This window comes from Mus caroli, chromosome 7 (genome assembly GCF_900094665.2).
Source record: "Mus caroli chromosome 7, CAROLI_EIJ_v1.1, whole genome shotgun sequence".
In the NCBI taxonomy this organism is placed as follows: domain Eukaryota; kingdom Metazoa; phylum Chordata; class Mammalia; order Rodentia; family Muridae; genus Mus; species Mus caroli.
This window is the reverse complement of record NC_034576.1, coordinates 25,762,483-25,775,339: the sequence shown is the minus strand read 5'-3', so window position 1 is coordinate 25,775,339 and position 12,857 is coordinate 25,762,483. Positions and strand designations below refer to the sequence as shown.

General features: G+C 37.8%; 1 protein-coding gene across 3 annotated transcripts in view; it reads right to left on the bottom strand.

The window, feature by feature from the left end:
* Nucleotides 1-10,679: 10,679 nt before the first annotated feature.
* LOC110298883 (NACHT, LRR and PYD domains-containing protein 9A) overlaps nucleotides 10,680-12,857 on the bottom strand; it is a 38,406-nt gene continuing 36,228 nt past the window's right edge. For all 3 annotated transcript variants that reach the window (XM_021168409.1, XM_021168410.1, XM_021168411.1), the window contains one exon: nucleotides 10,680-11,025. In XM_021168409.1, coding sequence (XP_021024068.1) covers nucleotides 10,875-11,025 — 151 coding nt within the window. In that variant the 3' untranslated portion in view covers nucleotides 10,680-10,874. The remainder of the gene's footprint in view (nucleotides 11,026-12,857) is intronic.

Here is a 12,857-nt window from a genome sequence, read left to right as displayed (position 1 = left end):
TCTTTCTTTCTTTCTTTCTTTCTTTCTTTCTTTCTTTCTTTCTTTCTTTCTTTCTTTCTTTGTTTCATCTTCATTCATTCTTTTTATATTCCAAATGCTTTGCACCTCCTTCACTGAGTCCCTTTCCTCAGTCCCCCTTCCCGTCTCCTCTTGAGATGTGGGGCACTCACTGGGAATCCCCTCACCATGATAAACAAGCATTTACAGGATTAGGCTTACCCCATCCAAGTGAGGAAAGACAGCTCTCTTCTACATATTTGTTAGTGTGCCTTGACCCAGCCCATGTATACCCTTTGGTTGGTGACTAAGTCTCCAGGAGCTCAGAGGGGTCCAGGTTTGTTGACATTGTTGATCTTCCTGTGAGGTAGCAATCTCCGTGAGTGCCTTCAATCCTTCTCCTAAATCTTCAACAGGGTTCACAGTCTCTGTTCAGTATTTTTCTGTGGGTATCTGCATCTATCTCAGTCAGTTACTGATTAGAGACTCTTAGAGGACTGCTATGATAGACTCTTATTTGCAAGTACAACATAACATCATTACTAAAGTGAGGGATTGGTGTCTACACCTGGGATGGATTTCAAAATGGGCTGGACACTGTTCAACCATTCCTTCAGTCTCTGCAGGAATAAAGGTTGTTGAGAAATTCTTAATGACTTCTTCTATTTCCTTATGTGTTATGGGAATGTTTAGATAGTTTTCCTAATTTTAACTTTGGTATGTGGTATCTGTCTTTAAAGTCATGTATTCAGATTTTCCAGTTTTGTGGAGTACAGCCTTTTGAAGTAAGACCTAATAATTTTATTTTGGGTTTGTTTATTTTCTATTGTCATGTCTTCCTTTTCATTTCTGATTTTGTTAATTCGGATATTGTTTCTGTTATAGGGTTTTCAGGTGTGCTGTTAAGTTGCTAGAAATTGGACAGTTTTCATAGTGACTATTTAAAATACACCTGAAAGCTCTAGAAAAAAAAGTAGCAAAGACATCCAAGAGGCATAGGTGGCAGAAAATAATCAAACACAGAGATGAAATCAATCAATTAGAAACAAAGAGAACAAAAAAAGAATCCACAAAACCAAGAGCGGGTTCTTTGATAAAATCAACAAGAAAGACAAAATCTTAGCCAAACTACCTATAAGGCAGAGACAGCACCCAATTAACAGATTAAGAAGCGAAAAGGTACATATAAAAGCTGATACTGAGAAAATTCAAAGTATCATTAGGTCTTGCTTCAAAATCCTGCACTGCACTAAATTGGAAAACCTAAGTAAAATGTTTGATTTTCTAGACTGATACTATTTACCAAAGTTAAATCAGGATCAAGTAAATTTTCTAAAAATTCCTGTAACCCCCAAGGAAATAGAAACAGTCATTAAAAGTCTTCCAAACAAAAAAACCTCAGAGCCAGAGGGTTTTTAGCACAGAATAGTATCAAAATTTCAAAGAAGAGATAATTCTAATATTCCTCAAACTATGGTATAAAACATAAGCAGAAGGAACATTCCCAACTAATTCTATGAGCCTATCACCAGGTACCTAACTCACACAAAGACTCAATAAAGAGAGAACTCAGGCCAATTTCTCTAAAGAACATTGTAAAAATACTCAGCCAAATTATCTATTGCAAACTGTATCCAAGAACACACTGAAGACACCATCCATTATGATCAAGTAGGCTTCATCCCATGGATGTGGGGATGGTTCAAACAAACATAAACAAACTGAAAAGAAATGATCCACATGATCATCTCAGTAGATGCTGAAAAGCTTTTGACAGAATATACTACCCTTTCATGTTAAATTCTTGGAAAGATCAGAGATACAACATACATATCTAAACCTAGTAAAGGTAATATACAGCAAGCACTAGCTAACATCAAACTAAATGGACAGAAAAATATATCAATTCCATTAAAACCAGGGACAAGACAAAGTTCACAAGTCTCTCCCTATCTCTTCAATATAGTACTTGAAGTCCTAGCTAGACTAATAAGACAACTAAAGGAGATCAAGGGGATACAATTTGGAAAGGAAGAATTCAAGGCATTACTATCCAGAGATGATATGATAGTATATGTAAGGGAGCCCAAAATTTACCAGAGAACTCCTACAACTGATAAACACCTTCAGCAAAGTGACTGGATACAAAATTAATTTAAAAAATATCAGTTGCCTTCATTTATACTAACAATAAATAAGCTGAGAAAGAAATTAGGAAAGCAACACCCTTTACAATTGCTACAAATAATGTAAAGTATCTTGTAGTGCTAACCAAGCAAGTGAAAGACCCGTATGACAAGAACTTCAAGTCTCTAAAGAAAGAAATTGAAGGTGATGAAAAGATATCTCATGCTCATTGACTGGTAGGATTGATATAGTGAAAATGAATGTTTAATCAAAAGCAGTCTATCACTTCAATAAAATCTCCATCAAAATTCCAACACAATTCTTTACAGACCTTAAAAGAACAATACTCAACTTCATATGCAAAAAACAAAAAACTCAGGATAGCTAAAACAAACTTGTACAATAAAAGATCTTCTGGACATATCACCTTTTTGATGTCAAATTATACTACAGAGCAATAGTAATAAAAACTGCATTGTATTGGTATAGAAACAGACAAGTTGATCGATAGAATCAAATCAAAGACCCAGAAATAAAACCATATACCTTTGGACACGATTTTTGACAAAGAAGCCAAAACCATATAATGGGAAAGGGAGAATATCTTCAACAAATTGCTGGTCTAACAGGATGCAAACAGATCCTTATTTATCACCCTGCACAGAACTCAAGTCCAAGTAGATCAAAAACCTCAAAGTAAAACCAGATACAGTGAGTCTAATAGAACAAAAAGTGCAAAATAACCTTGAATGCATTGGTACAGAAGACAGTATCCTGAGCAGAATACCAATGGCTAAAAAAGTAACTAAAAAATTGGACCTTATGACTTAAAAGTTCCTGCAAGTGAGAGGACACTGTCAGCAGGACAAAATACGTATCTCTAAGACAAGCCAGAGATTCGAGATGCAGGGAGGTCCTGGCTATGAGGGTGACTCTAGCTCAAACTTCTAGCAGTGGGGGATGTGGATCCTGAAGTGGCCACTGCAGGAACCAGGCAGAACTCACAGTAGAGGGATAAGGATAGCAACCCACTGAAGTGGAAACTTCTTTCTTTTTAGTTATGTCAATAATGTTTTGCTGGGGCACACAAGTGCAAGGATGTTTTGCTAAAGCAGACATTTAAAAGAATGTTTTCCTGAAGGAGACAGAGGTGAAAAATATTTTGCTAATGCAGACATGTAAAAGAATGTTTTGTTGAAGCAGACACAGGTGAAAGGATGTTTTATTATCAGACATGTGAAAGGTTGTGCAGTGTTTAGAGGGAATATAAATGTATGCCACAGACTGTGGGAGCTGGAGCATTGGTTTGCTCAGCTCTACCTATGCTCCACCTTGCTATTCTACTCTTCACTGACAACATGAATGTATTGGCTCACCTTTATATTGGATTGTTGAGTTCCACTTGTGGTGACATCATTGAGACAAATGTGCAAAGAACTTCTCATGATGTTCCTGCTGCTTCTTGCCAATTCCTCAGACTCAGGCCAATTGGTAAGCCTCATGGTTTCTTCTGGATTGAACTGATCTTTCTGATTTGTCTATGGTATCTGGTAAGTGAACTGGACTGCAGCTGCTGGTTCATGTGTGGTATCTGCCTAGTGGACAGGACTGCAGGTGTTTATTTGTTGTTTGCTAGGTGACTTAACTGAGAACAATGAAGGTTAGAATTGCCCCAGAGAACTATTTCTAAACAGGTCCACTTCCCCCATATCCTATTAACCTGTTTTTTCTACTACCTCTAGTAGGTGGTGGGCTACAGGGAACATTGAACCCTTATTAAAGTAGGTTGAAATAATATACACCTACAACCCACCTACAAAACCTTAAACCTAAAATGTGTCCTGACTATAAGATAAGCAATGACCAAGATAGAGCTATGAAGGAGAGAATGACCAACCAATGACTACCCCAAATTAAGACCATATCATGGAAAAGAACTAATCCCTGACTGTATTAATGATATTCAGACAGGAACCTAGCATAACTGTTCTCTAAGTGGCTCAATGCTATAGTTGATAGAGACAGATGTAGTAGAGACTGACCCACAGCCAAACATTAGATGGAGCTCTGTAAGTCTTGTAGATGATTTTGCCGAAGCATTGAGAGGCATGAAGATGATATACACTCCACAGGAAGACCAACAGAATCAAATAACTTGGATCCTTGGAGGCTCCAAGAGACTTGAACCACCAACTGAAGAGCAAATATAGACTGGATCTAGACCTACACTGCATTTGTAGCAGATGTGCAGATTGGCATTCATGAGGGTCCACCAACAACTGGAATAGGGAAAGCCCATGAATTTGTTGACTGCCTGTGTATCCCATTTCCTAACTGGGCTGTATTGTTTGGCCTTAGTGAGGAAGGATATGCCTTGTCTTTGTCCTGCAGTGACTGGTGTGCTGTGTGTGTGTGTGTGTGTGTGTGTGTGTGTGTGTGTACGTGTGCACATGTGATAACCAAGTAGGAGCAGTTTCCATTTTCAGAGGATAAGGGAACAGGGGATTGGGAAATGAGCTGTTAGAGGGGGGACTGGCAGGAGAGTGGGGACTGATATTGGTATGCAAAGGGAAAAATAAATTAATAAATTATAATACTTCCTTCTTAAATTAATTTACTAATTTTACTGTTTCATCATGTAAATGAAGGAAGTAAGATGAAAGCAGTGCACAGAAAAAACATGCTGAAAAGGTAAGAATGGAAATATTTTGAACAAATAAGAATTTTTGTATAAAGATAAATATGGCTTAATGTTACCCTAGCATGAGAAAGAAAGCTAGCAAGCCTTACCACACTATTAGGGTCTGAGTAATTTATAAATTGAATGTGAAAGATGAGATGTTTATATGGTATCTATGATCATAACATTCTAAGGTCAAAGTTCAATACATTGAAATTAATGGAGTTCTCTGAAACTATTAATCTGCTCTTTGTAAGTTCCAAAACTGCTGCTATAATGGAAAAATATTTGTCCAATCAATATGTTAATCAGTCAATCAGTCAATCAACTTTTTGCTTTTGCCACAACTCTGTCCAGATATTACCCAGGAGAAGACTAGAGATAGTGCTGTGAGGGTCAGGGTGCTTGATTATGTTTTTGATAAACAGGTTTAGTATAGAGGACCTACATGATGGCTCAGAGTCATCTCTGGTTCCAGTTCCAGGGAATTCAATGCCCTCTTACCACTGTAGGTACCAACCATGCAAGTACATATACATGCTTTCAAGCAAACATTCATACATATGAGAAAGCAAATATTCATACATATGAAATTAACTTAATTCCTTTAAAAAAGATGAGAGAGAGAGAGAGAGAGAGAGAGAGAGAGAGAGAGAGAGAGAGAGAGAGAGAGAGAGATTTAAGTGTTCTGGTTTTTCAAAAACTTACAACCCTATACTACTGTGGACAGAGGAATTAAGATGGTTAGTCCTCCAAGGTCAACTAAATCCTGAAGGAATGTGGAACACCCTATAAAATATCTAGTAGCTTTGGAAATCATTTGTCCTCTTATTCACAGACTCCATGGGGACCTTACTAAGAAGACTTTGAGCAGGGATCAGTCTATACAGATGACACTCAAGATAGAGAAGAATTTTCTTCCATTCTCATAAGTAACATCATGATCCAACAAGATCTTTGATAAATTCTCACATAGATGTATCTTGTAGAAGATACGTCTTCTAGAAGAATGGGTAATAAACTAGAGCTTCCTGAAAGAACATTTGATCTCTGAGGACAAGATTTTCAACTGGTCTTGAACTTAAACAAGCAAAGGTTTAATAATGGCCCTATGTGGCTTTAATACCCAAGAGGCAACTGCAACAAAAGACCTTAGCCCTTTTCTTTTCTTTTCTTTTCTTTTCTTTTCTTTTCTTTTCTTTTCTTTTCTTTTCTTTTCTTTTCTTTTCTTTTCTTTTCTTTTCTTTTCTTTTTTCTCTTCTCTTCTCTTCTCTTCTCTTCTCTTCTCTTTTCTTTTCTTTTTTCTCTTTTCTTTTTTCTCTCCTCTCCTCTCCTCTCCTCCCCTCTCCTCTTCGACTCTTGGTAGTTGCCTTCTATTGCACAACCTCTCATGGTTTTGAAGGACAGAGAATAGCAAACTATGCCTATCCCTGTGACATGCTGCAGACATGTCATTCTGCTGCTTTGGATCATTTCCTATTGGGATGGTTTGAATATGCTTAGCCCAAGAAGTGGCACTGTTAGGATGTGTGACCTTGTTGAAGTAGTTGTGGCCTTGTTGAAGGAAGTGTTTCACTGTGAGGGTGGACAATGGTTCCCTTCTCCTAACCATATGGAAGCTAATTCTCCTAATGTCCTTCAGATGAAGATGTATACTTCTCAGGTCCGCTAGAACCATGTCTTCTTGGACACTGCCATGCTCCAAACCTTGATGATAATGGGCTGAACCTCAGAACCTGTAAGTCAGCCCCAATTAAATGTTGTCTTTTATGAGTTGCCTTAGTCATGGTATCTGTTTACAGCAGTAAAACACTATGACACCAATTATGCTTTGATGTATATGTGTGTATATATATATATATGATTATATATATGTATATGTTCAAATACATATTTTAAGATCTGTTACATAGTGGTCTCCAGTTTATTCCCTGGAGATTCTAGAAGACCAGAATTGCCTGACATCCACTATCTTATACCCTCTTGTGATTGTGTCCTAGAGTCAGATTTTTTTCCCTTTAAAGCACCATACTCTTTCTCTGTGTACACAGCTGGACTGCAGATTCTCACAATCACAAGTGCATGCTGTTGTGGTTCAAAAAAATTTTCCCTTGTTAGTCTCAGCCACTTTAATACTAGCTTTTAAGGAGCAGGCTACTTGTAAATGCTTAAGAGATTCCTACTCTAGGCACTTCAGTCTTGCAAACTTTATATGCCTCTATACAGGGTAACGCAAGGGCCAAGAAGTGGGAGTGGGTGGGTAGGGGAGTGGGGGGGGTATCTACAGACCATTTTATCCTAAAACAAAAGGATGTACCTTCTTTTTTTTTTCTTTTTTTTTTAATTGGGTATTTATTTCATTTACATTTCCAATGCTATCCCAAAAGTCCCCCAACTGGCATTTGAAATGTAAATAAAGAAAATACCTAAAAAAAATAAAATAAAATAAATGACATGTGTAAAGTACTTAACTCATGATATGTAAACTGCTTCCCATCTATATTTATCATCTATATGCTCTCATTAATCTATGGAAAAGAAAATCCATGTTATTGTCTAGCCACAGGTAAAAACCATCTCTATATTTGTCTTGCATAATGATATGATAAATTAATACTATACATGTTCGTGTGCATTTAAATATAGATGTAATTAGTATGTTGCATAGTATAAATATGTAATACAAATGTATGTTAATAAAACAAATTTTCATTAAAAAAACCCAAACAAACAAAAAAGAGATTCTCACTTTGATCATGATAAATGGAATAGGATAGTTATCAGAGAAAGAGCCTCCAAAACTATGGGTGGTCGTTTGTCACATTTTTCAGTTGCTCCTGATTTTAAATAATGTCGGTTTTCCAGTGAGAAGCATTGGTACAGGAATTCAGGAAATGACACTCTTTGTAAAATCAAATTGGTTTTTTACAACTCTGATTTTAGTGTAGCTCCATGCTTCATGCAGTTTTCCCACCATCCAGTGTCCATCAGCATCATAGTCTGCACCATGCAAAGACACTGCCAAAGACTACAGTTGGTATGAGGCAGAAAATTATAGGAGGACTCATTTCTGTCTTGGGAGAAAATACCCTGGATTGATGAGATGACAGAGTGACAGGCTCGGCTGTGCAAGTGCAAGTTTTCATTTTCTGCCTGCATCCCTTGTGTGTTTGACAGCCATTTCTGGTGACTAGAAGATTCTCTTCACTGTGCCTCAATGTGAAGCCTTTGACAATGTCTATAAAGAGATGTCGAGTCTAGATCCATGTCTCCTCCCCTGGTCAGAAGACTGTGATTGATTAACCCTTAACCCCCAAATAATGGTTGTCTTGTCCTGGCTCTTTTAGAACTTACTCTGTAAAACAGGCTGTCCTTGAATTCAAAGATCCACCTGCCTTCTGCCTCCCAAATTCTGTGATTATAGGTGTGTATCACCACTGCCTGGCTATAAATTGAAAAGCTATAAATCTTTTAAGAACTCTGAGTGTTAGTTACTTGTGTTAAAAATAAAATCTATCTATTCATATTTTTTTTGTCAACTGGATAAACGTTTGAGTGACTTGGGTCTAAGAAATCTCAATGAAGAAAATGGCTCCATCAGATTGTTCTGTAGACCAATCTGTGGTGGCATTCTCTTGATTAATAATATGGGTTGTAAGAGGGCCCCACCCACACAGGGTGATGTCAAGCTTGGGGAAGTAGCTCTAGATGAAATGAAAAGAGTAGTGTGAGCAAGCCCTAGGGATCAAGTTACTAAGCATGATTACTCCAAGGTCTGTATTTCAGTTCCTGCCTCAGTTTCCTCTGATGGACCTATAAGCCAAATAAACCCCTGCCCTCCCCATTCCCCATGTTTCTTTTGTTCAGTGTTTTATTACACCAATGGAATGAAAGTTATAATACTATGCTTTGGAGTTGCCTAGTGGGTCAAATTACAGAGCTCAGTGAAAATAAGTCATTTATAAAAACTTTGACTCATGATAGTCTAGAGCAGAGTTTTCTGTACCTAGTTTGCAAAATTGAATTGCAAGCAAGGTATTAAAAATAACTCATGATTTTAAAATATTTTATATTTATTTTATCTTATGTGTATAAGTGTTTTGCCTTCGTGTAGGTCTGTGCAGGACATGTACTGGTGCTTGAGTGATCCTCCATGTAGGTGCTGAGAATTGAACCAGGGTTTTAAGCACTTAGCCAACTCTTCAGCCCATAACCCATCATTTTAATGTCTCTTTCAAACATCCATGATGATGAGGTTATTACTATGGGAGGGGATCAGCAGAAGAGATGCGTATACATGCCTGAGCTTTAAATCCACAGTTAAGTGGAACATACAGTATGAGTGTGTTTTATAGATAGATCTCAAAACAGGTGAACAGGTGGGGTGTATCAACACCTCAGCAGTTCAGAGCTTTTGAAGCATCCCTTCCTCCAGCAGCTACACAAGCTTGTTACTCTGCCTCCAGTGGATCTAGGGCTCTCTGGTGGCAACGACTTCATTCCTGTGCACAAACAAAATTAAGGAAAGGAAGTAATGGGGGAGGGGTTTGCAAGAGTGGGACAGGGAGGAGAGGAGGAAGGGGTTGGGATCAGGATGTAAATTTAATAAATAAATTAATTAATGAGAAAAAGAAAATTAAAGAGGACTGTTATGTTAAGGAAGAAATCTACCTTGCATTAACTGTATCAGTCAAATTGAAGCTAAGTATTAGCGTGGGAATAAGTCCAATTATTTCTATTAAGACAGCTCGACTAAAGTAATAATATTTTTTCTAGTTTTTGAAAAAAAATAATTTAACGACTGAATAGGTGACTCGGGATAAGCATACTTACTGTTTCTACAGAGGACCCAGGTCAGGTCCCATTAACCAGCACCCACCTGGCAGCTCATTATCACCTGTAACTACAGCTCCAGGGGATCTGATGCCTGCCTGCTCAACCTCCAAAAGCTTCTGCACACACATGGCACACACCCCCCCCCACACACCCTGGTACTCACTTAACCATAAAATGAATATTTTTAAAAAGAAAAATAATTTAAATATTATTCAGTTGCCTCAGATTTCCTAATGTTGCAACTCTCTAATACAGTTTTTTATGTCATGGTGACCTTCCACAATAAAATTATTTCATTCCTACTTCAGAACTATAGTTTTCCTACTGTTATGAGTCATAATGTAAATATCTGATATATGGGATATATCTGATATATGACCCCTTTCATGAACCACTAGTTGAGAATTACTAACATATTATTAAAATTTAAACTATTATTTAAATAGAACTGACCTATTTATTGTAATTTATAGCAATTGCAATGGTGACTAACAGTTAACATGTAAAATGTTAAGTTTTAAAAGTTTGTGTGTGCATGTGTAATCTCTGTGTATGCATGCATGTATGTGCCTCTGGAGGCCAGGCACACAGGCCACATCAGACACCCTAGAGCAGGAGTTATAGGCAGCTTGGAGGCACACAGTGTACTGCTGGGGTTTGAACTCTGGTCTTCTGAAGAGCAAGGGACACCTTTAACCACTCTGTTGTCTTACCAGCCTCAAGAGTGAGTCCTAGGTCTGATACCTAGAACTTAGAAACAAAGAATTTTTGAGGTCACTTTTCCCAAAATTATGTATCCATGTTTTAACTCTTTGGGGATTCTAGACATTGTCTTCCCATTTTCTGCATCACAATGTTCCTGTCTTTAAGGATCACAGAATGAACTACACACAGGAAGTTCAGGTGGATATTAGCTGCTCTGAGAATGACACCAACTGAAGACAAGTTACAGTTCTGGTTGGGAGTGATAGTTTAAAGAGGATCGGTGTCCATTAAGTTTCAAATTCCTACACTTTAGGACATTCATTGAGGAAACATGTTTTCAAACGCGCTTAGTGTTTATTGAATGTGCTTGTAATATAAACATTGCAAAGTGGTGNGGGGAGATGTAAAGAAGGGTGGGGGTGGGACAATGTGGAAGAACAGCCCTGGAAACAGCCACCACTACCATGGTGTGCAACTTGGGGCAGGGTATATGGGAGAAACATAACAGAGGATAAGCCTTCGTCACAGATCAATTCTTGCTGTTCCATACCGGACGAACACCCCTCTTTTCACGTTCCTCTTCAACCCAGGGAAAATGCAAAACATTCAGATTGTTATTTTTCTTTTCCACAGCTTGCAGTAATGTCTGTGATTCCTCAGAAAATGCAGATTTGTCCAGTCTGGCACGAAAACAAACAATTATGTTTACTAATGGAAAAATATTTACAAATCTGCATGTGTTTTTACCAGGCGCTTGCTGCTGCACATATGTTAAGATCAGAGGACTATTCGTGGAAAACTACCCTCCCACTTCTCCTATGGGGATTTTGGGTTGTCAGGTGTGGCAGCAAGTGCCTTTACTCACTGAGCCATGTCAGCATCCCAAGTTTTTGTTGACAATCATTTGCCTCTCTTTACACCTATGACTGTCTCTCTGTTATCCATCCCTAGGAATGAATGAACTGAGAGTGGAGAGGAAGTGTGACTCACAGAGAGTACAGACACTTTCTATACACACACACACACACACAATTTTGTATAAAACATGTATCAAGATGTTAAAATTAAATGATATTGAAGTAAAAATATCTGGTTTCACCCATCCACTGTTTAAGTGCCTAATCATGAGTATCATTTCTTATTCATGCGTTATAACTTTATATAATGTGAACTTTTCTTAAACGTATGAACAGTATTGTAATTCATGTCATAGCCACTAATCTCATTATTATTCATACTAAGTCTGTTCCTTTTGCATCCCTATTCACTTTCTGTTGCGACACTTACAGCACATCCTATCCCTCTGCTCACCTATTCTCTCTGCCTATTTCAGCTATGCCATCATCTCCAAACTTACCTAAAAAAACCAACATTGGTTCCACAGACACTAAACATTGCCAAATGCTTATTATCATAATACCCATATTTTAAAAATCAATGTGTTTATTCTTTGAGAATTTATTATTCATGTAATGTGCTTTGATCATATCCTTTCCCCATTCCCCTCTCTGACTCTGCCACATTTTATGTCCTTTTCCTGCCCAATTGCTCAGTGAGTCTAACTAGAGATGCCCATACATGTGTGCGTGTAGGCCCATCCTCAGGAGAATATGCAACCTAACAGGTGCCACATCCCTGAAGAGAACCAACACTCCTTCCCCTTGAAGCCACCAGATATAAATAACTCTTTGGCTAGGGGTAAGGTCTCAGAAGATCCTCCTCTATCTATGTTGGAATTTTGACTGGCTTGATTTTATGCAGGTCTTGTGGCAGCAACCTCTGCTACAGTCTCTTCATGCATGTGTCTACCTTATTGAGCCTAGCAGGTGCTGCTTTATAGATGATCCCCATATCTTACCACCTTTCTATGCCTTCTTCAATATCGCCTGGGAGTAAAGGATCACAGTCGTGGGCTTGGTTTTTGAAAATTCTTTTTTTTTCTTTTTGCAAATAATGTCTTAAGGAATCAATACTCAACATAATTACATTTTCTTTCTTCAAAAATTTCCTTTCCATTTTCTGGTAATTAGTCCCCCTGAATTTCACAACTTAAAATTGGAACACAGGTCTCTCTGAAAGTACAGCTGGCTTCCTCAAACTTCTCCTACCCTCGGTCTGTTTCTTTCTTGCCTGGTGACTCTAAGCATATGCAAATTACACAAAGAGTTCACACTGATCTTTTAGACTCTTTTAGATCTCTTGTTCAATTTCAGCTCATGACCCTCCACCCTCTCTTTCAGTCAGCCCTGCCCCAACTGTAGCATTCTTACCATGATCTTACCATCTGTGCTAACATCTTAGTTCTTCCCTCATCCTTGCTTTAACATTACTCTTTAGAGTCCTAGTATAGGATTGAAATCAACAGGGTGCAGGTGTGACAAAATACTCACACATATAAAGAAAATACATTTAAAAAATTAATTTGTCATTGAAAATGTGTTATATCTTGAGAGACCATTTACTGAATAACACAAAGTGTACTATATATGTGAACTAATATTTATAATCATTT